The following is a 25,963-nucleotide window of genomic DNA, read 5'->3' as shown; positions in this document are numbered from 1 at the left end:
TATCTGACAGGATGTTGACACTGTGTGTGTTATTTGTTCCCACTATCTGTTACCCTCCGATTGCCTTTTTGTTTTCTTCTACAGCAAATGTGTTTTTGTCTTACCACTTGATGCTTGTGCTTTACTGTACACAAGTGGCACCTGTTGCTTCGACCTCTGACCTGTAACCTGTTGTTGTGGAGCCCTTTGATGCTCTAAATTTCCACTAAGAGGTCATTTGGCTTACATTTTAACAACCCCCATGTCGCTCCACAGGCTCCAACAGTAAGGCTAACGACAATATATGGCAGACATTTTTTTATCAACAAACTGTTTTTACACTGCAGGGCTCGACATTAACGCTTGTGAATGTGTTGTATGGGCAAAGTGAGAGAGAATTTTACTTGCCCGACCGGACAAGTAACTTGAAAACAAACCAACAACAGTGCGACAAAAATGTAGAATAATAAGAATATGTGCATTAGACAGAGCAGCGTGTTTGTGTGAAGTGCGTTTGTCGTGCTTGTTTGTGTGTGACAATAATCAATGGCGCACCGCACTGAGTCCATGTTAACTAGATGCGGACGCGGAATCCTGTTATTTAAATATGTCATCTGGCTGTTCTGCGTGTCTGAGTGAATTATGTGCGCAGTTTAACATACAACACGAGTGATGGTCGAGGATTTTGCATCTGCACTGTATGAGGATATGAACACATGAACTTCATCTCCAGAGTTGCTCTGAGAGTTTATTTTACTAGTGTTTTACTGTTTGAGTGAAGCTATCGGCAAACACACAAAACTTAAGCGTCTTCCCGAAGACCCATCAAAATAAAAGTCCCGTTAAATTGAACACTCAGACAAAAAATACTGTAATGTACTTACTATAGTATTTGCTATTGAAAATTGTAGTGCCTTTGTAAAGTTCAAAAACACTATTGTATCTAAGAATTTTACTGCAGTTTACTATAGTAAATACTATAGTACCTGTATACTACAGTAATTTATGTGGACAAATATACCACTATTGTATAGTTAAAAAGGAAAAACACAGAACTTAGAAAAATTAAAACAAATTTACGTAATCTAAAAATGATATGGCCCTAATTTATCCATCTGTATGTAACATTAATGTCTTTTGTCAGTTACCTACATATTCATGATGAACTGCACTTGCATATTTTTTTTAATGATGACTACTACTGTTTGGCCTGTGCTACCAAACTTTAAACCTCTCTAGCACAAGTGCTATGTGCAAAAAAAGTTAACTTACAGCCTTAACACTAATAATAATTACTGCTTGCCTTTGTTTTATAGCAGTCACAGAGAGTAGGCCTATAACCAAATTCAGGCGGCCAGAGCGGACACTAGTTAAAATGCTTAGAAACAAATCTAAATCCAAAACAATTATATTGATTATATTAAATTATAATTCAATTGAAATATCATGTTTTTTTTTTATCTTTGGACAAGTCATTTTTTTACTCGGACAAGTGAATGACAAATTTACTTGGCGAAGTGCAACCACATGACAATGCTTAATGTCTATCCCTGTCAGAAAAATTGTTGGCCCAAACTCAAAAAAATAAGTTACCCGGTTCCCTTAATTAAAGTTGCCCGGTTGTTGTTAATTCAACTTAAAAAATATTAGTCAACTCAACAAGAAATTAATTAAGTTAACTAATATTTTTATATTGAATTAACTTACAGTTTTAAGGCAACCTTTTTTTTAGCTAAACCAACAAAAAAACCCAAATAGTTTTTACAGACTATTTTATCCATCCACACTGAAAGTGAAATAATTCCCAACGCTGCACATTAACACCGTGTCTACACCGGACACGACAGGCGCGACGCGACATGACAACCTGCTTGTTCTTAATGGGTTTGTCGCGTCACACCATCCAGTGTGGACAAAATTTTAAATTATAATGGGTTCTAATGCGTTTCTAATGTCTTTTGTCGTGTCTCGCCAGTCGCGTCCGGTGTAGACACGGTGTAACAGCCAATCAGAGAATGCTTATCTCAGAGTGCAAAATGCTGTCAACAACATTCTATCACCCACTAAGCTAAGTAGTTTCCCTCTAAGCAAACTTCATGGAAACAAATTGTTTCAACCCGTTCCTAATGCAGTTTTCAAACGTATCTTATACTAACTGACAATTACACAAAGAAAATGAAGTTTGGAGTCTTGAATGAGCCAACCCATGTGTATTTATATAATGTTTTACAGGCCGCTGGATTGCCCCGGCTTCCCTTTCTCCAGAGGATTTGTTTAGGGGAGGGATCAAAGGGGCTCTTATTTCAATTTTCCATTTACCACTCCAAGTTTCCGTCATCACATCCATTTTCCCCAAGCTTGAGCTGAACATTTGTGTGCTCTGTGTTTCTGTCTCTGTGATGGTTATGATCACATTATGGTGACCGTATGTGATTTCTTGTATGATGTACTGCTATTGTAATATTAAAAAACATTTCTCTAAATTAAAAGGGGCTGGCAGACATTTCATGTCTTGGTTGGGTTTTGAAGGAACAATGTTTCGCCACTTATGAGCCATAAAAATGATTTGATGATTCATCTCAATAGGTCTCAAGAGTGTCGGAGACAACTTTGTTCGGCATAAAGCTTCACATAAGAAAAGAAAAACACATCTCATCAATATCTCTGTCTAAATCTTCTGCCTCTCAATAAGAATGTGATATACTGTAGATCCCGGCATTATCATTCTTTCATATGTCAGAAATGCTGTATGCCTGTACCAGTTGGTGCTCATGGCTAAATATACTGCCATTCCACACATGTCTCGTCTTCTCAAATTACACTTTTTTTTATTAGAAATCATTTCCGTTACAGGCTCTCCCCAGACTCATTACCCTCCGAAAAGAGGGATATTTTCTGGCTTTGAGTCACACGCATGAGATTCACGATGATGATGACAAGATAAGCACTCAGATACAGGGTTCACTTAATGTATGTGGCACCCGTAGCCCACCCTTAAAACCTCTCTTTGTCTCTTTGTACCTCCTGCTTTGCTTTAAAGGGTTTCTATAAGGCCGTAGTGCCCTAAGATGGAGGTGCTCGGCATGTTGTCTGCTCATCAGTTTTAGAGCGATGTTGGGTATTTTAAACAGCAGATGGTTGGTCAGCAGTGGGCTAATCTGAGACTCTGGGCGGGGTCAAAGAATGAGTAAACGCTGATGTACAGTAAGAGATACTGCTGCGTTATATGAGTGTGAGGCAAGATAATATCTGAAGTTTCTTTGGTCTTTGCGAAATTTACGTATGCGTTTTTTCGTATTTGGCGCTCCTTTGTACGGTGTCTCTGGATTGTCAAAACGCCTCTCAAAATGCTTGCTACGGATGCGGAAAACGCAGAAAATTGAAACTAGTCCGAATCTTTTTATGACGGACGAAAATATCGGAGGCAGTGTGTAAATTTGATCGACACAATTTGAGGTCGTATTTATTTTTTAACGTGAGAAATTTCGGAAGCAAATTTCGAACTCGATGTGCAATGGCTTTAAGGCTCGTATAACTGACTCTAAGGTGGGCATGAAGCACAATGGATCTTTTTGAAAGGGACAGTTCACCCAAAAATGAAAATTCTGTCATTGTTTATTCAGACTCATGTCATTCAAAACCTGTAAATGACTCTTTCTTCCGTGGAACACAAGAAGATATTTTGAGAAATGTCTCACTGGTTTTGTGTCCATACAAAGGAATTCAATGGGGGGCCATGTTGTTTGGTTTCGTTAAAATATTTTCTTTTGTGTTCTGCAGAAGAAAGAAAATCATACAGGTTTGTAATGACATGAGGGTGAGAAAACGAGAGAATTTTCATTTTTGGGTGAGCTATCTCTTTAAAATGGGTCATTTCCACTTACGACCATGTATGAAGAAGAATAAAGAGCATCTGTATCAAGTTTGTCTATGGGTCTGCTTAAAATCGCTGAACGTGCAAAACAGCTGTTCTCAGTTTCCAACCGCAAATCACACAGCATGTGTAAAATCTGTCAGGAACATGTTTATACCCACTAACGTGCACGCAAGTTGTGAAGTTTCCAAAGCATGTTTAAACAGTCTCACCCAATAAGTTTTAGTGTGCAATTCATGTCAATCTCAAGACCATTTTCTTTTTTTTGTGCTAGATTACATAAATTAGGCCTAAAAAGAATTTTAATCTGGCCTAAATCTGATTGGTCCCTTGTGTTCACAGGACCAAGAAATGGGCGGAGCAGATGCAGGAGGAGCTGATACAGTTGATCGATGCTGAGAGTGGCATACACACTCTCAAAGAGGTAAGATCACATGCATCTGCCTTTTAGCACATGTTATACACGTATTTTATATGCTGCCCACAAAAGTGCATCTTCGAAGGTGAGTCACAGTAGATGGGAATTAGTGGTATTTGGCAGCTATTCAAGATGCTTGGCTGTAATGTTTCAACAACAGTATTAGGTCAACAGGAACACTTGTTTACTACATGGCACTTCTGTGACACACTTTCAACCAAACATTGTCTATTATGAGCTTCACAAAATTGGAAATTACAACAGGTTTGCCATTCTGAAAGCACGAGTCCAATTTACAACTGGAGAAAGCCAAATAATTAAAATAAAAGTGATAGTTTACCCCTAAATATTTTTTTTATCTTAATTTACTCACCCTCTTGTTATTTCAAACCTGTATGACTTTCTTTCTTCCGCAGAACACACAAAAAAAGGATATTTTGAAGAATGCTGTTAACTGGTTCCCATTCACTTGCATTGGTTTTGTGTCCATACAATAGAAGTGAATAAGGGCCTGTTGCCAACTTTCTTCAAAATATCGTCTTTTGTGTTCTGCGGAAGGAAGAGAGTCATAAAGGTTTGAAATGATAAGAGGGCGTGTAAATGATGACAGACTTTTCATTTTTGAGTTACTTTAATCCTCAATGCCTCCTGTCTGCTGTTTAACATGGTGGGGGTCTATAATGGAGGTCATCTTATTAGGGTCATAAGATCCTCTTATATCATATATTATGGTGGAATGTGATGGAGTTCCTTGCTGTTGAAATGAAAATGATTGTTTTCGAATAATAACCAGTTTGGCATAGAGGACTTTGAATCATATTTTATAATCAAATACTGTACACTCTTCATTCATTTTATTCAATCATGTCTTATGTTAAGTGGCTAGTTTTTCATAGTGGTTTGATGAAAAGGGTATATATCACTAATATTTTTTAAGCACCACATAGCTGTCTGGATTTAATTTTTATGTGACTAATTAGCTTTACATGTACTTTTTAAAATAAATGCTACCTGTCAGGGCTCAACCAGTAGTTTTGATCTTTCCTGTCTTTTAACTGTTAACTGGCTTCTGAGACGCATTTAAACAAGCAGGACAAACCAATAGAAAGTTACAGTGTTTATAAAATCTCTCTCTCTTTCTGTCTGTCTAAGGTTTTCTTGAAACTTCGAAGGTACTACACTGTAAAAAACAACAATGCTTCAAACCTGGTGGCAAATGCTGCACTCGAAATTGAGACCCTCCTCTACAATCGCTCCAAAGCTCTAAAAGTAAGTACTAATTATGTGGCCATACCCATACATTTTGAGTATACATTTGATTTCTTTTAAAAGAAACGTTTGCATATTACACCATATCTTAGCCAGACGCAACGGCACAACATTTTTAAAAGATGTTTTTAATATAGGATCCACTGTTGCTTGGTGGGTAAAACCATACCCGTTCTTATGTGTTGCAACATCAAGCTCGCATCTGGATAGGACGTAGTGTAACACATACAAGTCTTTAAAGACTATTTACTATAGGTACAATGTTCTAGTACTAGGTTACTGCTCAGTATTAGAAACTAAGCGAATATACCATTCCAAACAGTGCTTGAATTGAAGGGGGGTCTGGGGGGATTGTGTTTAGGCATTAGGGACCCCCTATAAGAGGTGAAAAATAGACTTAGGGGATCCTTCAACTTTTTATAATAATAATTTCAAATCTTAAACTTGTGCAGATAAGATACAGTAAATATTGTGAAACAATTATTTACTATAATTAAGTCTGTTATGTCTGCAATTTTGTTTCAAACAGAGATGGCGATATACAAACAAAAGTTACAGATTGCATCAGTAAAGGCTAATTCACACTGATTATTATTGGTTAGCAACACAGATGCGAGGGATTCCTAGGGAACATGCAGATAAAGTGTGTAGCTTAAATGCACTGTAAGTCACTTTGGATAAAAGCGTCTGCCAGATGCATAAATGTACTGTAAGCATTGCCCGTGAAGTGCAGGTGATGTATAAGGCAGTCTCTATGGAGCTCATTAAACACATCGCTGACAGACAACGCTAAATAACAGTATTGACCTTTAACTCTCTCTCTATTTTCCTTCTTTCCTCTGCTGGTTCTTCTTATCATGTGTAATTGGCCTGAATGAAGTGCTCTTATTTTAATGGATATGGAAGCATCGCAGGTCAAACACACCTCATATGATGGAAACAACTGCTATTAGGTCATCGGATCTCTAATGGGGGGATGGCTCTTTGCTTCTGTGTCCATTTGTGTGTGTGTATTTTTGGCTAACTGTCTCTACTTTCACTCATAGTGCCCACCCTGGTCACTGTCCTCTTCTAAACCAGTTTAGAATGTCCTTTATACAGTGCCACCTACACAACAGACTACCTAATTGATGAAACAAAATGAGCTATATCCCAATAAAAAGCATAACGGGATGTGAATCTGTTGCTGTTAATCTTTGTGCTTTTTGGCAAGAGGTAAACAAGACGTTATGGCGGTTATCACATTCCAGTCATCGTTCTTGCACAGGATGACCACACATTATGTCTTATTCTAATCAATATGTATTCAGACCTGTTTGAACTGAGCCTGGGTCATCTTGAGGCAAAACGTGATTGTGGTTGGATTAGATTGATTGATTGACAGCTTGCTTAAGTTGATCAGTGGGTGTCTTTGATTTGGATCTGTCCGTCAGCATGTCTACAGTGTCCGTGTGAGTTAACAGACGTCGCTTGATGTGCGATCAGGATGTTATGCCATGTACCAGGAAATTGAATGTTTCAGGCTGCTGACGGAGGCAGTGTTTAAATCACGTTGATGCCTAAAACTTCAATTGCTTGTGTTACTCTTTTGTGTCCCCCTTCTCTCTTGTTCAGACTTTATTAATCTCTCCACAATGTTACATCATTTGTGATTTACTATTCTACTATGATATTAAAATCAGAGCCGTACTTTAACAAGCATGTAAATTACAGAAATGTAATCAATAAAAGAAGATTTTTTAGATTTGACTACATTTTGATTAATCATTTTTGGACACACAGTACAGTATGAGTGTATTCATACTTGACATTTCACAGTTTTTTTTTTCAATAACCTTGTTTCGTTAAATTCTGGGTTTGCATTCTCAGAGGGATGAAGTGCCTTACTTATCTGAAGTATATACTTTTGGCCAACTTCTGTGCTGTCTTCCTTTGGGAACAGCCTTTGTTTTGGGAGCATGCCTAAGATGCCTGTTTGTGAAGCAAGTTATGCTTTAAAACAAAGTTTGTGTGTGTATGTATTATACGGTAATTCCATTAAATACAGTGCATTATGCACACCAGACCAGTAGTTGGCAATGTCACTTTGTTAAAATACGTGTAATATTCACAGTATTGTGCATTACAGTGGTTTCACATAGTTTTTGTAGTTTACACAAATACGATAATGGTATAATTTTCAAAAACTTCCACTTTAAAATCCCCCAAAATGCCGTTGCAGTGTAAATTTCAAGGTAAACTGTTAAACGCATACACTTTTCTGTTTAGTTTGACAGAGTTGTGTAAACAGCCTCCGAAGACTTCAGATCATCTAAAACAATATTGCTAAAAATCCCTGTTGCCATTTCTAGAATTAAATCTGCATGTCCCATCTCAAATCGTACAGATCATTGAGAAGAAAGTGTTATAGTATTGCTTTTCTAAGTAATCTTTTTTTATGAAATTAGTGAAAAATCCCATTGACTTGCACTGAATGTGAGACCTAAGCATATAAAGACCACTTTGCAATATGTAAACAAGTCCAGAAGCATTTTTTTATCTTACATATATGATTAAATCTTAAAGATATTCGTTTAACATTTTAATTCAGTTATAAATGTTCTGTTGGCTGTAGTCTGTTTTTGCAGTGTTTAAAAACTGTCTGGACCAGTGTTGGGCCAGCATCGTTTGCGTTTTCTGAAGTGGTCTATAGAAACTAGGGACTAAGCATGTTTGTGATTGTATTCGAACCTGGCTAGTAACACCTTAGCAACCACATAGTAACATTCTATAATATAATTTAAAATACCTTCGTGACCACATAGCAATGCTTTGGCAACAACCAGGTGACAACCTATAAGTTACCTTTGTCTAAAAATGTAAAATCTAATGCAATGTCATTTTGAAAGTATGTTTCTATGACAAAGTGTAATGTATGTGTATCTTGTATATATTTTGCGTGCGAAGTATTGATCTGACCTCTCTTTCATTTTGGTCCAGTGATGGTGTTTGATATCACTGCCCTAACGTAACTCCTCCTTGATGTTTAAGCAATGAATTATTCAGCTTTTTCTCTTGATGGATCGGGAAGGTCAGTTTTAGTTAACTGCTCCCACCGGAGTACCTAGACTATACATACACCATACAATACATCACCTTTGAAACCCTACTGGTTATAGTTTCATTCACATTCTTATCATGTCTAGCTTTCTTCTCTTTAATTCACCTGCTCTCTGATTCACAAAATGATGATATATTCCCTTGGAATAGCCCAAAATAGCAGGATATATTTACAAATGATGAAGATATTCTCCCAACTCCGACACGAGTCTTATTCTTACTCAATTTCAGTAGAAGTCTAGACTGACTGATTAGACTGTAGGAATGTGAAGTGCACCTTGGGATATGTTCGGAATTAGTCGCTCATTGTATAAGGTAGACTGAGAGATTCAAGGACGGAGGAAGGGTATGACGTCAGATATACAATACCCATAAGCACTCTGATCTGATGTCGCCAGTACTGCATATTAAAAACTAACCTTATTGAAAATAGAAAGAGAGACATTTAACTGAAAAGGGTAGATTTAGTTGCAGTTGTGGTACCAGATGCATCAGTAGCGGCTGGTCGCCATGATGCTGGTTGCATGTTGCTAATGTCAACTGAGCTTGCAATCTTCTTTTCGAACAACAAACAGTGTAAGAAATAAATGATGGAAGGATCCTGCAAACTTCCCAACCTGACATCACACGACATGATGAAGAGTTAGTGTGGGAGCTGGCAGTAGTTAATGTGAACCAATGTAGAACTGAATAATTACAGTGCTGTCCACCCACTGTGGGACTTTATCAGGAATATGTTCACTTTAAACACCCTGCACAGGGAACGTTAATAGGACGTTAGGAACCATCAATGCACTCTTACATATTTTATGTTATTTATCTTTTTAATTATTTACAAGACAAAGATAGAATCAAGAGGCTGCTATAAGAATATATGCATGGCTGTATGTATTTGTAATACCAGTTTTTCTTTTATATCTCGGGATACAAAGTGGAGATCTCATTATGTTTTATTCAATTATTAACTGTCTCATATTTGTCCTTAGGTACTGTGGGACATCTCTCGATCTCTAAAATCGATGTTCATAGTGCATTTTTTTTAAAACATGGTGAGAAATGTTTACGGTTATATTGAAAACTCAGACTTTTGGTCTCAGAGTGGTGTTTTGGCATATGAGAGCATAGTTTGAGAGATGTCTTCTAAATAAAATCATGTGTGATTTTTAGAGTTTTCTCCAATTCTCCAATCATCTTAAAAATCGTTTGTGCACTTTTACATTTAAGACTTCGTTTAGTTTGTAAAAGGCAAAATTCACCCACAAATAAAAAATATGTCCCTCATGTCTGTAAATGTCTGTGGAACACCAGAAACTATTTTGAGAAATGTCTCCGTGGTTATGTGTCCATACAATGGAAGTCAATGGAGTCCAATGTTGTTTGGTTACCAATGTTCTTCCAAATATCTTAGTTCTACAGACAAACTAAGGCCCTGTCCACACGAACACGGGTATTTTCAAAACCGCAGCTTTTTCTATGCTGTTTGGCCGTTTATCCACATGCAAACGCAGTACCCGGTCACTGAAACAAAACTTTTTTGAAAACTCTGGCCAGGGTTAAGATTTTTAGAAAGATTTTTATAGAGATTTGGCATATGACGTTGGAATGCGTGCCGCTCTCCTTTGTTTGACGTCAGATTCCAGGCTTCTGATTGGCCAACTCGGCTTTATGGTTATATCGCCACCTGTTGGTTTGGCATGCTTTTGACAGCGCTTTATAGCGTGTTTTTGCGTTTTGGTGTGGTCGTGGACGCTGTTTTTTTTTTTTACGAATAAGGAAAAACTCTGTTTATAAAAATACCCGTGTACGTGTGGACTAGGCCTAAGTCATACATGTTTGTAATAACATGAGGCTGAGTCAATAATGAAAGAATTTTCATATTTGGATGAACTCTCCCTTTAAATAAGCATTTTTTTTACTAAAGAGGAGCATTAACTGCTTTCCACAGCATGGTTTTACTAACCTTGGTCACCAATATTTAAGCATAACTTGGCTCAAACACACACTTGAACCATCTGTTGTTAAGCATGGAGTGGTGGGATATGATCACTTGGCTACGTGCTGTCCTCCTGTATGCTGTATTAGCCGAATCCAGTTTCTGTACGCTGGGTTTGGAATGGTAACAGGAGGTGCATCCCCAATAGTTTGTTTGCACATGATCAGTGTTGGGTAAGTTACTCTGAAAAAGTAATTAAATACTAGTTACTAATTACATATTCAATAGTGTAATTAGATTACTGTACAAATTACTCTCTCCAAAAAGTATTTAGTTACTTATTACTAATTACTTTCTATATCCTACATCAACCTTGATTAGTTAAGTGATTTAAGGATAGACATGAAAGGGCTTATTTAATTCATTCAATCAAATAATATTAAACTACATAAAGTAGTATTATTAACTGACCAAATTATTACAAATGTGAGAATTATACATTAAAGCACAGATTTTAAAGTTAGACTCTGAATTTTGATGTCAATTCCACTATTGCACACACATATTACACAAAGTATTTAGTTTAATTACATCAGAAGTAACTGTAATTAAATTACAAATTTTTGTTGCTCACGTCAGCAAATTTACAATAAATATACATATCAAAAAAGTGAATGTATCTCCGTTAAAAAAAGTAAAAATAAGAGTAATCCCTTACTTTACTTTTTCAAGGGGAAAGTAATTAAATTACAGTAACTAATTACTTAGTAACTAGTTACACCCAACACTGCACATGACGTTACGGCACTTGATGGAGGGCAGGAAATGATTTTCGCCATAGGAATTCACTATACCTATGTTTTGCGTAGTTTTTGACTGTTCAAATCGATGAAACCATGAAAGGTGTTTTTATTGTGTAGCAAAAGTTGATGTTCATGAAGGGAGAAAATTTGATTATGTACTGAGAAACGGAGATGAAAGTGGTTTGTAAACCTGAATCTGTGGTTGGGATGAGCCGAGCTGGATGACTTTCTAAAACGCTTAACGAGGTTTAACTTACCTAAACAACGACCAGATGAGCTCAAATTTCTGTCAAACTTTGTCATGAACACTAGCTGCAAATATCGAGTCCTGATTAAACGGATAAAGTGATAAATCTTGCCTTAAGCTTTTCTCCCCCATAGAAGTCCATTTAAATGAAACAGCTTAACGTACCGAAACAACGACCACGTATAAACAAATTTCTATTAAACCTTAATTGTTATAAACACTACACTGTAAAAAGAATACTGTGAAATTTACAGCAACTTGCTGGCAGCAATTGGCAAGTAAGTTGCTGTAAAACATTCCACAGTATGCTGACTGTAGGTTTAATCACAGTAACTATTAAATACTGTAATTCTTTATTACAGTAATAATCCAGTAATAATCACAGTTCTGTAATTGCAATTAGAGTATTAGAATGCTGTGTTCTTTATCATTTAAAATGATATAATATACATTGTTTATAATAAAAAAACGACATTGTTAGATCTGTACAATATATCATTGAAAAAATCATTATTTGTAACTGACTCTGGTCCTGTATGTTTTTCCTGAACTGGAGTCATCCTCCTGGACTGAAGTCTTCTTCCTTGCAGTAAAAGACAAAAGACATAGACTCATTATATTCAGTGATATTCATTCTGCAGAAGCTGCATCTGGCTTATTACACGGACTACCTGTATTTAACTGTATTTACACCACAACTCAATAAAGATTAATGTAATTTTAAATGCATGTGTATACATTATGAAAAGATAAACGATAAAAATAGACAAAAACAAAGTTTAAGGCTGATGCTGTCTTTAAACTGAGTTAGAGGAGCATATCACATGCCATAAATATAAGAAACAGGCACTCTTTACAGTGGACTGAAATATTACAAATTATCTAAATAGTACTATTGATATTTTAATCATGATTATTGTGAAATAATAGAATATGTTAAAAATTGTTTAGCATGTCATTCTTACAGTTCATTCTTATTGAGTATATAGACAAATATTTCATGGGTGATATTGCTGTTTTTTGCATTAATACATCTTCACATTGTTTCTTTTAGTAGCATAGAAAACTTTTTTTTTTCAAACTGGGAATAAACAAAACTTAAAAACCCATAACTGAAAAAGTAAATGACTGCAGTTATAATCTCGTGTTATAATGAATGAAGTTGACTGCATTAAACCATTATAATAAATGAATCTGACTTACATCGTATCTGCAACCTGTTGTTTTTATAAGCAAGCGGCGACTCATCTAAACTTCTGATTGGCCATTACGTTCATGCACCGAGACTATGACAGGTTGTAAGGCTCACCGCTGTAACACATGTAAAAGAAATATGCACACTGATCAGATGTAATCAGACACTTTATTCACATTTCATACAGGTTCTACAGTAAGGATTTGATCATTTTACAGTAATAATGCTGTAAAAACTACAGAAATTTTTTACAGTGTAGCTATTGTTAAAAGAACAAGCACTTATTCCAGGGACAATAATAGTCTCACGTTAAAATTGTACTTCATAGAAGTTCATTTTAACCACATAACATGGCTCAAGGGAGTGACAAACTGAGAACATGCACTTTTCTGTTATCATGTTTATGTGTGATATCAGTGATAAACAAATGTATTTATTTTGGGTTTCCGTTGTTGTTGTTTTGGTACGTTAAACTGTTTCCTCATAACAGACGTCAATGGGGAAGAAATGCTTAACGCAAGTTTTTTCACTTTATCCATTTAATAATAAATGCCCGTTCTTTTAACGGAAGCTAGTGTTTATTACCAGTACGATTTGACAGAAATTTGGGCTTACGTGGTCGTTGTTCAGGTCGTTAAACATAGGTACTTTGAGTTTGTGATAGTGAATTCCTATGGAGGAAAATCACTTGCTGCCCTCCAGCTGCGCTTCGCGCATCATAAAAACCACGCGATTGCAAACAACCTATAATCAAAGACTTACAGTACTTGAGCCAAAATGGCTCCTGTTGCATTTCACTTCTCTCTCTGCCAAGCCATTGCAGTTTCCTCTGTATCAATCCAACATGGCTCCATTTCCCATCAGCCTTTGCCAGGATGAATAAGATTAATAGGAATCAGAGGCTTCTTTGTTCTGGTTTAGAGAAAGTAACATGAAGATTCAAACTCACACGATGTAAATTTGTTGCATGATGTGCCGTTCATGCTTTGTTGAATTTACAGTAATTACTACTCATATTCTAGCCAACAGCTGTTGAAACCAGAAAGTAATAAACAAAAATAAGACAACACAGACAGTTCAGATCCCCCTAAACTAACTTGGCTGAATGACACATGTTTGCAACAGCAGGGTGAGATGACAGATCCACCCTGCAACGTTTCACACCACTTCCTCCATGTGGCAGGATTCAAAGGCTAAATGGCTGATGTTCTGAGATATTGTCAATGCCCACCAAAATGTGCCAGTTTTAATGGGGAATACGAGAGCTGTTCTCGCTCTCCTTTTCATGCAGAAACAGGCAAGCCTCTTTATAATACACAGACGGTGAATGGGCTGGATGTTTTGAATGGAGTTTTTTTTTTTTTAAGTAGTTTGCATTTATTATTTAACTATTGCTAGAATTAGACATTTAATTAGTTTAGCAGGACTAATCCCCAGTTTCTACTTCTGTCTGAAGATGTGTGTGATTATTTTTGTATACATCTTGTTCTCTAAGAATCTAGAAATTAAAGTGTAGATGTACAAGAGCAACAGATTAGCTACAGAAAGCATAATGTCAGTATGTGTGTTGCTGCTAAGTGGTGTTATATTATATATTTTTTATAATACAATTCAATAATTATTAACAAAAATTATTAACAAATTTTTTTTTTTGCATATTTGAGGTATTTGGATAGTTTTTCTTACTGGATGTTGGAGTTAAATGTTAAAGTGTAGATGTAGCGAGGAAGGCGGGACGAGAGCTGTGGGGCAGGAAGGCGGGGCCGGTGGCGTGAGTGATAATGAGTGTCAGCTGTACGCGCACCGGTCCCGCATGCCTCACGGGGAGCTAGGGAGCATAAGAGGACGAGCGACGGGACTGCCGAGGAGAGAGGACCGGGCCCGGAAATGTTAAGTTTTATTTATGTTTGTGTGGCCGGCAGTCGACCGTGAGGTGGCTGCCGGCCTTTTACTTCCGTGTTATTGTTTGTTTATTTTTGATTAAAGTTTAGTGTTTAAATGTTCGCCGGTTCCCGCCTCCTTCCTTCCCTACATTGAACTTTGTTACAGTAGATTTTTTGCAAGTATTGTAATTACTGTCAAAATGATAATGCACTATTTTTAACCCATAGTTAGGTCAAGAAGGGACGAAGCCAACTGTTGGGTTGGGTTAAATTAATCTAGAAAATGTCCATATTTGACCCAACATGGGTTGAAAGAACCAATGGTTGGGGAAAATTTGATTCTTAGTAACTCGTAAAGTAACTCGGAAGTAACTGCAAATGCGACTAGATGACGTCACATATATATGCTTATTAGTAGGTGAAGAATCGATTCTGAATCGAATCATGACCCATTAGAATCGATTCTGAATCAAATAGTGAGGGACCAAGCAATTTCAGCCCATATTTATACTTTATATTTGTCCTTAGCCCTAAGTGTGTGTAAGACAAACACACACCCCTGATCTTTCTAATGAGACCACATCACTCGGGTTGTTATGGCAACAGCTCATCAGAGTGTTTGGCTGAGTGCTTAGACCCTGGGGTCAGTGGGTTATTATGGGATGTCTGAAGTGGGAGAGGGGTTTCATCATCTAGCTAAGCGTTACTACGTTCATTACCCCTGAAGGAGTGAGCGGATATTTCAGGCTTCTTGTAATGGGGATACTTTGGTCTCATAGCAACTATGAAAAACCTAGCCATCTTGATTACTATGCAAAAGGACAAATATATACTGTACTATATTGTGTCCCTACAATGTACAAAGCCATCCAGAGACTCTCAGATTTATGCAATGAGTGTTTATTTTGGCTTTAATTGGTTTTAATAGCGTTAATTAAGTTTTTCTGATATGGGAGAGGAGAGAGATATCATGCTGATGTAATACTAAGAAGAGTTTTAATGTCTTCAAGTTATGGCAGAATGATGAGATCAGTCCATGTCAAGATTATAATTATCACTCGTATATACTTTGAACTAAGACTATGTTGGGGGCATGCCGGTTTAAAAATAATAAAGTCAAGTTCACCACAAAATTCTTCCCATTTAGCTAGTTTTGGAGGCTTATGTGACATAACTGCATTTTCCAATATGGCAGCACAAAAATCCTAGAATGCATAACTACATCTAAGCACAATTCACATCTAATAGGAATCTTTTAATCTTAGGAAAAGCTTTCTTCCCCAATGTCTCCATTCCCCAAATCTTTTGAAAACATCATATTGTAATTATGCAACCAAACTCGTATGTATGAACTTCTCAGGAGGACTTAAAGGCAGCATAATATCCTCTCACAATATCTTTAAATCATTTACAATGACAGTTCTGGGCAAAACCATTTCAGACTTCATTACAAACAGCAGCGAAATGACAAACTAATCACGCTTTATGCTTTTTTCGAAGTCTCATCTCATAGAGTATGATGTGTTGCCAGGCATCAAATTAGTTTTTCTTAATTTGCTTTTGGTCTCCTGGTTATCTAGATTAATTTGACACCCCCAAACCCTACTCTTCACATCTCATTTTGAGGGCAGTAAAAAAGGGGGAAAAAAAAGAAAAAAGTTGGCAGTGAGACGTGAAAGTTCCCACGGGAAATTAGGCGTACAGTTAGTTTCCAGTGCGGGTCAGATTTAAAGATAGTGCCATTATGCTGTTATTAACCTAATCAGTTGAGGAGTCCCGGGTTACACTGGTGTCTAAATTTAGCGTACTGTCAAGGAGGGTTTTTCTCATAGAAGATAAGAGTATAGGCTGAATGATGGTCATTCCGAGAAAAATATGTCTATTTTATTTTTAATTTCGTTTGATTTGATATAAAAAGCAAATCTTATCTAAACTCAGATTTGTAAGACTTTCTTCTGTTTTGACGTTTATATTGCAGTTGTGCTACGATAAGAGTTTTTATTTGATTGTAAAGTGTCTTAGTTTAGTTATCCAAAAGTGCAGAGATTTGATCTGACGTCTGTTTATGTGAAATATACGTTTGTGTGCATGTGTACTGTAACATTCTTATTCCTTGTGTTTAGGAACTGGCCAGTGCTGCTGAGGCCCTCGAAATGGATCACCAATGGAAGGATGATATTGACGTAACTCCTCACACATACATTTTTGTAAACACACAAAAGCAGACACACATGCCAAAGAAATGAAGCTACCGAATCTTAAAGGGGACATGTGACATGATTAAAACTTGTGTTTCTGGTGTAATACGGTGTGTTTATACTTTTAAGTGCAAAACTTAAAAGACTTTGGAGGTCTCATACATGCACGAACGGATATATAACACACTAAATCAAAAGCAAAACATGAAATTTTGTCATATGACCCCTTTAAAAAAATTCTCACTTTTTACTTAAGCATTCTTTTTAATTTGTTATTCATTAACTATCAGTGTATGATAATAGACCAGACACACGCACACACACACACGCACACACGCACGCACGCACGCACACACACACACACACACACACACAATTGCAATGTCTGTTCTATTGTAGATGCAAGACAATCCTGATCTCTCAGACCATGAGCACATTCATTTCTTATGAACTGAAATATCAATTCTAATTTGCATATAAACAGATGTGTGATATCTGTGTGTCTTTTATGGATTTACCAGTCTGAAGTGATGTCTGAATAAACTATCCAAATTTGTTCCCCAGTCATATTTGCTTTTAAAAATGGGATCAGACTGTGGGACGAATCAAGTAAATAGCTAGCGTGTTGTTTTAGAGCATAAAACCTGCATCTAAATCACTGAGATGCATTAAACTAAATTGCAGTCCAACATAATCTGACATTAAATCTACTGAAAGCAAGCAATAGAAGTCTAACGAAAGTCATTTTGAAAGCTAAGTAAACGTGGATCTGAAAAAGTAGACATATAGTTTCAGGCACAAAAACTATAATGATAGCATTGCATTCATAAATGCACACATGACAGTTGTTTTATTTAGTTATTGATAGAATGCTGGTGACATTATGTTCAACGCCCAATCTCAAGGTCACAGGCTTAATTCCATGTAGGGGTGACTTGTGAATCCGTGTCTCAGCGATTAGTGTACTACAGTCTAAAAACACTTGATTAGTAACTTAACAGGACAAGTGGCACCAGTCGGTGATGATCCACTCCTGTGTCTCCAAGGCAACCGTAAGTCAGATAGAGAACTTGCATGTTAGCGCCCCACTATTGCCGGTCCTGACAGCGCCCTCACACTGTGAGGGGAACAACCCCAGGAGATATACACACACCCTAAAGTAATATTTTACATCAGTGCTGAGTTCAAAAATTCATCAAAATCTCTTTTGTCTCTTTGTGAGTTACCTCTGCTTGTGTAACAATATAGTCATTAATACTGTTATAGGTAAATTAAAGAACATTTGTGTAAAACACAATATAATTGTAGATACTACATAACTACATTTATACAGCTATTTATAATATGAACACGTGCACTAACATGCAGTCCTACAAAATACATAAACATAATACACAAAAATCTGATTTGATGTTTTGATATCTTTACATATGGCTCACATGGAACTGTATAGGTCCACATTTTGTTGGCTGATTTTGGATGGCAATCTGTGGAATTTTACCCTTATTTAAATATTTGAACAGGGTACAATATAAAAAAATCATAACATTATTTTGCTAAATACTTGTTAAACGTAAATGTGGGGAATGTACTGAACTTCAAGTTTTGTGGTTGCATATTCCATGTGGGCCCGAGTTCTCCAAATAAAACACTGCAAATTGAAAAATACAACATAAAAACAAACTCACTGAGCTCTTTTCCAAAATTTTGTTAACAGGAGAATGAAGTCTTTTACTATAATGCCAAAGACAAGGTAGGCCAATTTCATCGTTCATTACTAAAATGCATGTATTTACTTATTCACACGTTCTCCGGATTTTTTTCAGTTTATAGGTAAAGTAGATACAGCCATCTAACCTAAATAGAGGCTGTTTTTTGCTGTTTTTTTGTGTGCATATTTTCATGTCCTCAGTTTGACATTAATGACCCAGAAACACACCTCTCCCAGAACCAGACCACATCGCAATTCAAAGAAGATCCTGATTTCAAGCGGCGAGTTTCATACAACACGTCAGCAGTGCACATCCCCACTGACATCTACAATGGTTGTAAGTATATGATGACAAACTACATACTACAACTAACTACTACTAAACAAACTACTAAAAAGAAATCACCTGAAATCAAATGCTGTTAAAGTACAGTATGTACTACATTCAATGAGTGTGATCTATCAGAATGAACGTTCCCAAAGCTGTTTGCATCAAACTTTGTTTGTGTGATGTCGCATCTGTATATACACAGAACATACAGTATCTATAGCCCCTTGTGTCCGGCTCTGGTTGGAAGAGTTGCACGAAACACGCAACATACACGAACGTGAACTCAGATGAGATGCCTGTGATCTTTTAGGAATGTATTCCTTTAACAAAGCCTCGCGGCCTGCGGGTCTTTCAAAAGGACAGAATGCAGAGCCCTCAATTCAGGAATAAGAAGGATTTCAAAGAGGTGAAGGACCATACGCTGGATATAAATGCGGGATGGTGAGGTGAGATGAGAATGTGTCAGGAGACATTGAGACGGCAGAGATGAAGTGAAAAGGTGCGAGGACAAACAAATGTAAGCGAGGGTTTTTGTACAGACTGGAAGAGAGGGAGATGGAAGATGAGAGAGATGCTTTCATCACGCTGCGCTATAATTTCAAAACATTTTGTATATAATATTTGTGTGTAGTAGATTGCCGTTTTAATCTCAGATAAATGTTTTATGCATTTTTTCTTTTTTTGTGTATTTTTAAAGTCCCAGTGAAAATTTAAAATATCAAATCCTATTTTTTCATGAAATATTGCAGCGTTTATTGTAAATAGCTTATCGATGTGGGTCTTTGTGCAAATTACCAAAATCAAATGCATATAAATGTAAATTAGGGAACAAAAATTCAAAATGTATCAATTTTAAGTAACATTTCCCTAAATATTTACAGTATATTTCTTAAAAATAAAGGGGCTAAAAAGGTTCACAGCGATGCCATAGAAGAACCATTTTTGGTATCACAAAGAACCATTCATTCAAAGGTTCTTTATAGTATCTTCTCTTTCTTATTTGTTTATAATTTGAAGAACCTTTTCTCACCACAAAGAACATTTTGTGAAACAGAAAGGTTGTTCTGATGTTCAAGGTTCTTTATGGAACCATTTAGACAAAAAACGTTCTTCTATGGCATCGTATATGACCTAGATATCCATACATAAGTCTTTGCTGATTCCAGCGCCTAGTTAAACATTATGTATGTGCATGTGTGTTTGTATTATCAGAAGCTTTGGGCTGTCGCTGCGTGTCTCTTATTAAGACATGAATCTGTGCTTTTGCCTCAACCCAGCGTGTCAGCTGTCAACTCAATCTCAAGATGGACGTAGAAACACTCTGACCATGTGTGTGAGATACAGATCAAGCATGATTACGCATACGCGTGTGGCTGTAACACTGCTCCTTCTGGCGGTGCTCATGGTGCTCATGGTGCTCAGATTGTTTTTTCTCCCATATTCTGTTGAATAATTGGCGTGATTCATTTAAACCGCTAAAAGTTTGGCTGTAGTCAAGAAATCTGTCATTCCACAGCCTCTTTTTTGTCTCTCTCTCTCTCATGTTCTTTAGAAAATTGAGCCGTGAATTTTGTTCTGTAATGAACAGACTGTCATGAAAAGCTCACAGATAGAACAAGCTCTTAAAGTGAAAGTTCACCCCAAAATAAAAAAGTGTCTATAATTTACTCACCCTCATGTCAAACCTGTATGACTTTCTTTCAACCGCAGAACATAAAAGAAGATATGTGGAAGAAAGTTGGTAACCGAACAGCCCCTGCATCCATTCACTTCTATTGTATGAACCAAAAAAAGCAATGGGTGCCGGTTAACAACATTCTTCAAAAGTACATTACAGTACATTTCGGTGTGGACGGAGAGCATTTTTTTAATTATTCATGATGACATTTGACAGTAATGAGATGTGATAACTGACATTTCTTACTTTTTATAGAAAGGGTTAAATAAGCTTTGGGCTGTGTGTGTGTACTGTGTGTACCAATTTTTGTAAATGTGTTCACAACAAACAACCTGTGAGGACAGTGGCCCTTTCTGGTAAATAACCTCATAAATCGGCCAAATCGTGTTTTTTTCTTTCAATCTAATAACGTCAACAAGTTTATGTGAGGTTAGGGGACAGAAAACATCATTAGCCTGGTATGAGAACATTGGCTGTCTATAAGATGTCCTCACTAATTTAGTGAAACAAATGTGTGTGTTTGTTAATAAGGATGTGTGCCTAATGCCTAACCTCGTAGTTTGGCAGTCTGATGGATGAACAACAGGAAGGGGTGTGAAACCCCTGAAATCACTCTCACCCCCACACACACACACACCTACACGCGCACACACACGCACGCACGCACGCACGCACACACACACACATAAACACACACACACACACACACACACACACTGTTGCTTGTTGTCATCTCCTCCCTTACACTCTCATTCACTAATGCACTTCCTTTAAGGAACAGTAAATTATAATGCCCCCATGAGCTGGTTTTATATAGATGCAAAAGTCAGTGTTTCATTTAATATTGTCTAGGAGAAGGTAAACAGATGATAGAATTTTCATTAAATAATTTATGTTGATAGAGGAGATGTGTGTTGTGTGTATAGGGGTAAATCTCCTCATGTTTTGGTTAAAAATGAAAATTTCTCACCCTCATGTCATTTCAGATCATTACGACTTTCTTTCTTCTGCAAATCACAAAAAAAAGATATTTTGAAGAACATTCGTAACCAATCAACATTAGACTCCATTAACTTCTATTGTATGGACACAATAGAGACATTTCTCAATATCTTTGGTGTAGAATTAAGAGTCATATACAGCACAGGTTTTCAACGACATGAGGGTGAATACAGAATTACAGAATTTCATCATTTCTATTTTTTTGGTGCACTATCCCTTTAACTTAAGCTTTTGAAACATGGCATAACTTATATTAATGACTGTAGGCCATTCTGAACTAAATTAAAGTGAATTGGAGTGAAGTGAATTGAAAGGATCCAAGAAAGGAGAGAATCTGATTTTAAATGAATTAAAGAGGCAAGTGTTTGTGCCAGGGACTAATAGACTTGAGGTATCACGTCATTGACAAACTGCTTATGATGGGATACTCATTAAGTTAACCCCAAACTTATGAGCAGTAGCAATCGTGATACTTGACACATTTTTGGTTATTTTATTTTGGCAGCGGCTATTTTTACCAAGTGTAAAGCGCAATAGATACTACTTACACTAAGTGAAAAAAGCGTCAGATGCTAGTTACACTAAGTTTAAATAGCAGGAGGTTCTGTTTACACTAAGTCAATATAGCAGCATTTCTTAGCGAAATGCTAATTCCACTAGCTTAATTTCAGAATCAGAATCAGAATCAGAATCAGAATCAGAACAACTTTGAAGTTTTAAATTAATTTGATTGAAAACAGATGCCTTCATGATCTGATATGTGATGGAAAAAGGTAAAAGAGCGATTTTGGCAAAAGGTGGATTTGAACCCGGGTCTTCAACATCAAAGCTACACACACTTTACACCTTACGCCACACATCGTTCTCACACTTTCTCTATTCCAATCAGATACTGGTGGGTGGAGTTAGTGCAAATAGTTTTTACCAACAAGGCAGGCTTATTGGACTTATTTATTTTGAGGTGGTTTTGTTGAAGTGCAGTTACAATATATATTTAATTATGCATCATTTTGTAATATTACTATGGTAAATACATGTAATAGGTGTCTGTAAAGAACACTGTAAAATAAAGCATCACTAAATTATTCTTCACTGTTGTGATGTTTACATAGGAATATTCGAGCATCGCTCTCACATAGATCAGATAGCGTCAGATTCAGACTTTCTGGTAAACGCTCCCATTCCCCCTCTAATTCCATTAAAGCTGCATTAGCTAGTTCTTTTGCTCACTTTGTCATTTCCCCTTCAAACTTCTTTGCGGGTTTTATCTCTTTGGTCTAACGTTGCATGTTAAAATGTGCAGTTTTAATAGTCAGTGTGTGATGTGGAACAGCAATGATGTTTCAATGCTTCGGGCTTTCTGAGAACTCTAAAGTTTTAAATCTCATAAGATGCTTCATATAAGTGAGATATAATCACCACAAGATGCTTTTGCCCAAATACTGTCCATGTGGAAAAGACAGACTATCTGAGATCTCATTCTGACTTTGTGTATATGTTTTTTGACAGCCGCTATAATCCTTAATGAGCTGAACTGGACGGCGGGTCTGGATGACGTCTTCAGGAAAAACAAAGAAGATGACCCTTTACTCCTGTGGCAGGTCTTTGGCAGTGCAACGGGCCTGGCCCGATACTTCCCGGGTAAAACATTGGAATAATCGGGAACTACATATTACAGATCGTTAATCACCACAACATCACGATTTGGCCAAAGTCCACTTAAATTATAAATATAAGATAACCTTTCAAGCCATGTTCCCTAATGATATTTTTAAATGTTTAGTTTCGGTTGACTGTGCTTATTCAGTCAGGGTATTAACAAACACATACGTGCACATTATAAACACTGAGTCATTGCAATGAGCTGTCAGCTGTATCATCAGCTTCATGTTGCTCTCAGCACAAAGCATTTAAAGTCACACAACAAAATACAAACGCATAGTCAACTCATTATACAGCACCCACAAATCCCGTATTGTGCTCCATAAACCATAAACAATTTAAGAACTGTTACTTGAAATGATTTTATTTATTAATAAATAGGGAAATCATATAGTCATATTCTTATTAAATTCGGTATCCTATATTTCGATCTCCCCTAGCTTCTCCTTGGGATGACACACAAAATAACACAAATAAGAAGATTGACCTGTATGATGTACGCAGGAGACCCTGGTGAGTGAACAAGTACTGTATGTCTGTCTGTGGGAGAGAAGGAGCACAACCTGTCCTCAAACTCTTTAAACTTGTTGTTTTAGGTGACGGGTTGTTCATTGTGTTTGAGATTATGACTTTATGCTGTTTGTGCCATGTGTGTGTCTGCAGGTATATCCAGGGTGCAGCTTCACCCAAGAACATGCTGATCCTGGTTGATGTGTGAGTTTATTGAGATTTTCAGTTTGACTTTTTTGTTTGGGCTCATACATACATTACACGCATATTATGTAGCTATTAAGTTTATTGTTTTAAAAGTAAATTAAATTCTATATAATACATACTTGGCCAAAAATATTCATAAGATAATTTTTTTTATATAAATTTGAATAAATATTCAATATTTATTTATTATTTTATATTTGTATATATTTCTGATGTTTTTCATATATTAACAATAAAAAAAAGACATTTTCTGGCAGCTGGGGCGCCAGTAATATTCCATAAATTAACATTTTGTCCTGTAAAATTACATTGTTTCCCCCAATGGTTTTCTTGTAAATTTGCTGTTTTCCTGTAATTTGACGGTTTTTGACCGTATTTCAAAAATAAACTGTAAAAATGCAGTTAGAAAAACTGAAATTTTACCGGCAGCTGGGGCGGCAGAAATATTCTATAAAGATAAATAAAATTGTGTAAAATTACGTGTTTTCCCCGTTTTTCTAGTAAATTTGCAGTATTTCCTGTAATTTGACAGTGAAAATATACAGTACATGAAAAATTACAGGGGTTTTTACAGTGTGTGCGACAAATTCCAGAGTCTCCACTTAAAGACCTCATGTTACTTTTATATTAGACACATTTATTAGCATTAGAGAGAGAGAGATGGAGACAGATGCTGATTAAAGACTGACACAGTGTGGCACTAAGTCAAAGAGAGATAAAAGCAACGAAAATGAAAAATCAATTTTTGGCTTTTTTTCTCTTGAAGAAGTTTGGAAATCTTTAGCAGGCTGTTGGGTATCTGAATCATTTTTCAAATGAAGCAGTTCATGAATATTAACGTTGGATTTTTTTCAAGCAGATATTAAAAACACAATTAACACCGTGCTTCTTCCTTAGTGCACCTAAGACGCAAAATATTGTCATCCCATATAATTTTTCTAAAATAATATTTTGCGTTCAAAAAACATGATGCAACATTATAGTCATTCTTGGCATAAAGCTTATTTTATCGGTCCTTTCAACAAAGTATCAGATATGGCACCATATCATACAGAATTCATCTCAATGTACATAAATAAATTATTAATTTAATATATCACGAGTAAATGCATATTCATTTAATTATGTTTTTATTTTACTTTATTTATACACTGTACTGATTTATTCATTACGTGAGTAATTCGTTTTATTGTGTTCAGTTTTAAAGCCTTGAAGAGTTTTTCTGATATTGCGCGGCCGTAATGATAATGCTTTTGTCTGGGCGTTTAGCTCATTAGTGTAGCTTAGCGTATCAGTGTAGTTTTGTTTAATAACTACACAGTAAAGATCTAGAACTACAACTATAGTTTCTACACTAAACCTTATTCACATATGCATGTTTATGTTATAAACATGCAATAAGCATGTTATGACTATATATTACTTTTTTGCAGAAGTGGAAGTGTGTCTGGACTGACGTTAAAGCTCATTCGTACTTCTGTTAGTGAGATGCTGGAAACACTGTCCGACGATGATTACGTCAACATTGTCTCTGTGAGTTTAAACCAAATTGCGTATCAATTATGCATCCTTTTCTGCTAATGTATACGTGTGTGTTGGAGAAAATAACGCTATTGTTATAGAGATGATAAACTGTAGCTCTTCCAGAATAGTCTCCAAAAATGAGGGTTTTGGAAGAAAATTTGGAAGAAAGTGGCTTTCCTAAGACTCCAAACGTCATTTGGTTACATTCATGCTCTGCTTCAGTAAGGCACCTCTGAAATGGCAGGACTAAGAATTATTGCTGTTTTCCATCATCCCCTGCTCCCAAATCATTTATGAAATACAATGGTGCATTTCATTTTGTTTTTAAGACTATTGACAGAAATAAATAACGCAATCTCAGCAGCAGGGTTTAGAGTAAATAAGTTTGATTTCTGTATGCATATGTATTTCAATTAACTTTCTTCCTTAATTCCCTTAAT

At 36.3% G+C, this 25,963-nt stretch overlaps 1 protein-coding gene across 1 annotated transcript in view; it reads left to right on the top strand.

The window, feature by feature from the left end:
* cacna2d1a (calcium channel, voltage-dependent, alpha 2/delta subunit 1a) overlaps positions 1–25,963 on the top strand; it is a 64,144-nt gene that overhangs the window by 8,481 nt on the left and 29,700 nt on the right. Inside the window, 9 exon segments of the mRNA XM_057323997.1 lie at positions 4,196–4,277; positions 5,424–5,540; positions 16,824–16,883; positions 18,616–18,651; positions 18,811–18,946; positions 23,130–23,261; positions 23,723–23,795; positions 23,946–23,996; positions 25,433–25,532. Coding sequence (XP_057179980.1) covers positions 4,196–4,277; positions 5,424–5,540; positions 16,824–16,883; positions 18,616–18,651; positions 18,811–18,946; positions 23,130–23,261; positions 23,723–23,795; positions 23,946–23,996; positions 25,433–25,532 — 787 coding nt within the window.

Source organism: Triplophysa rosa, linkage group LG24 (genome assembly GCF_024868665.1).
Source record: "Triplophysa rosa linkage group LG24, Trosa_1v2, whole genome shotgun sequence".
Lineage (NCBI taxonomy): Eukaryota > Metazoa > Chordata > Actinopteri > Cypriniformes > Nemacheilidae > Triplophysa > Triplophysa rosa.
Note: the sequence above shows the minus strand (reverse complement) of the source record. Positions and strands in the feature narration are given on the sequence as shown.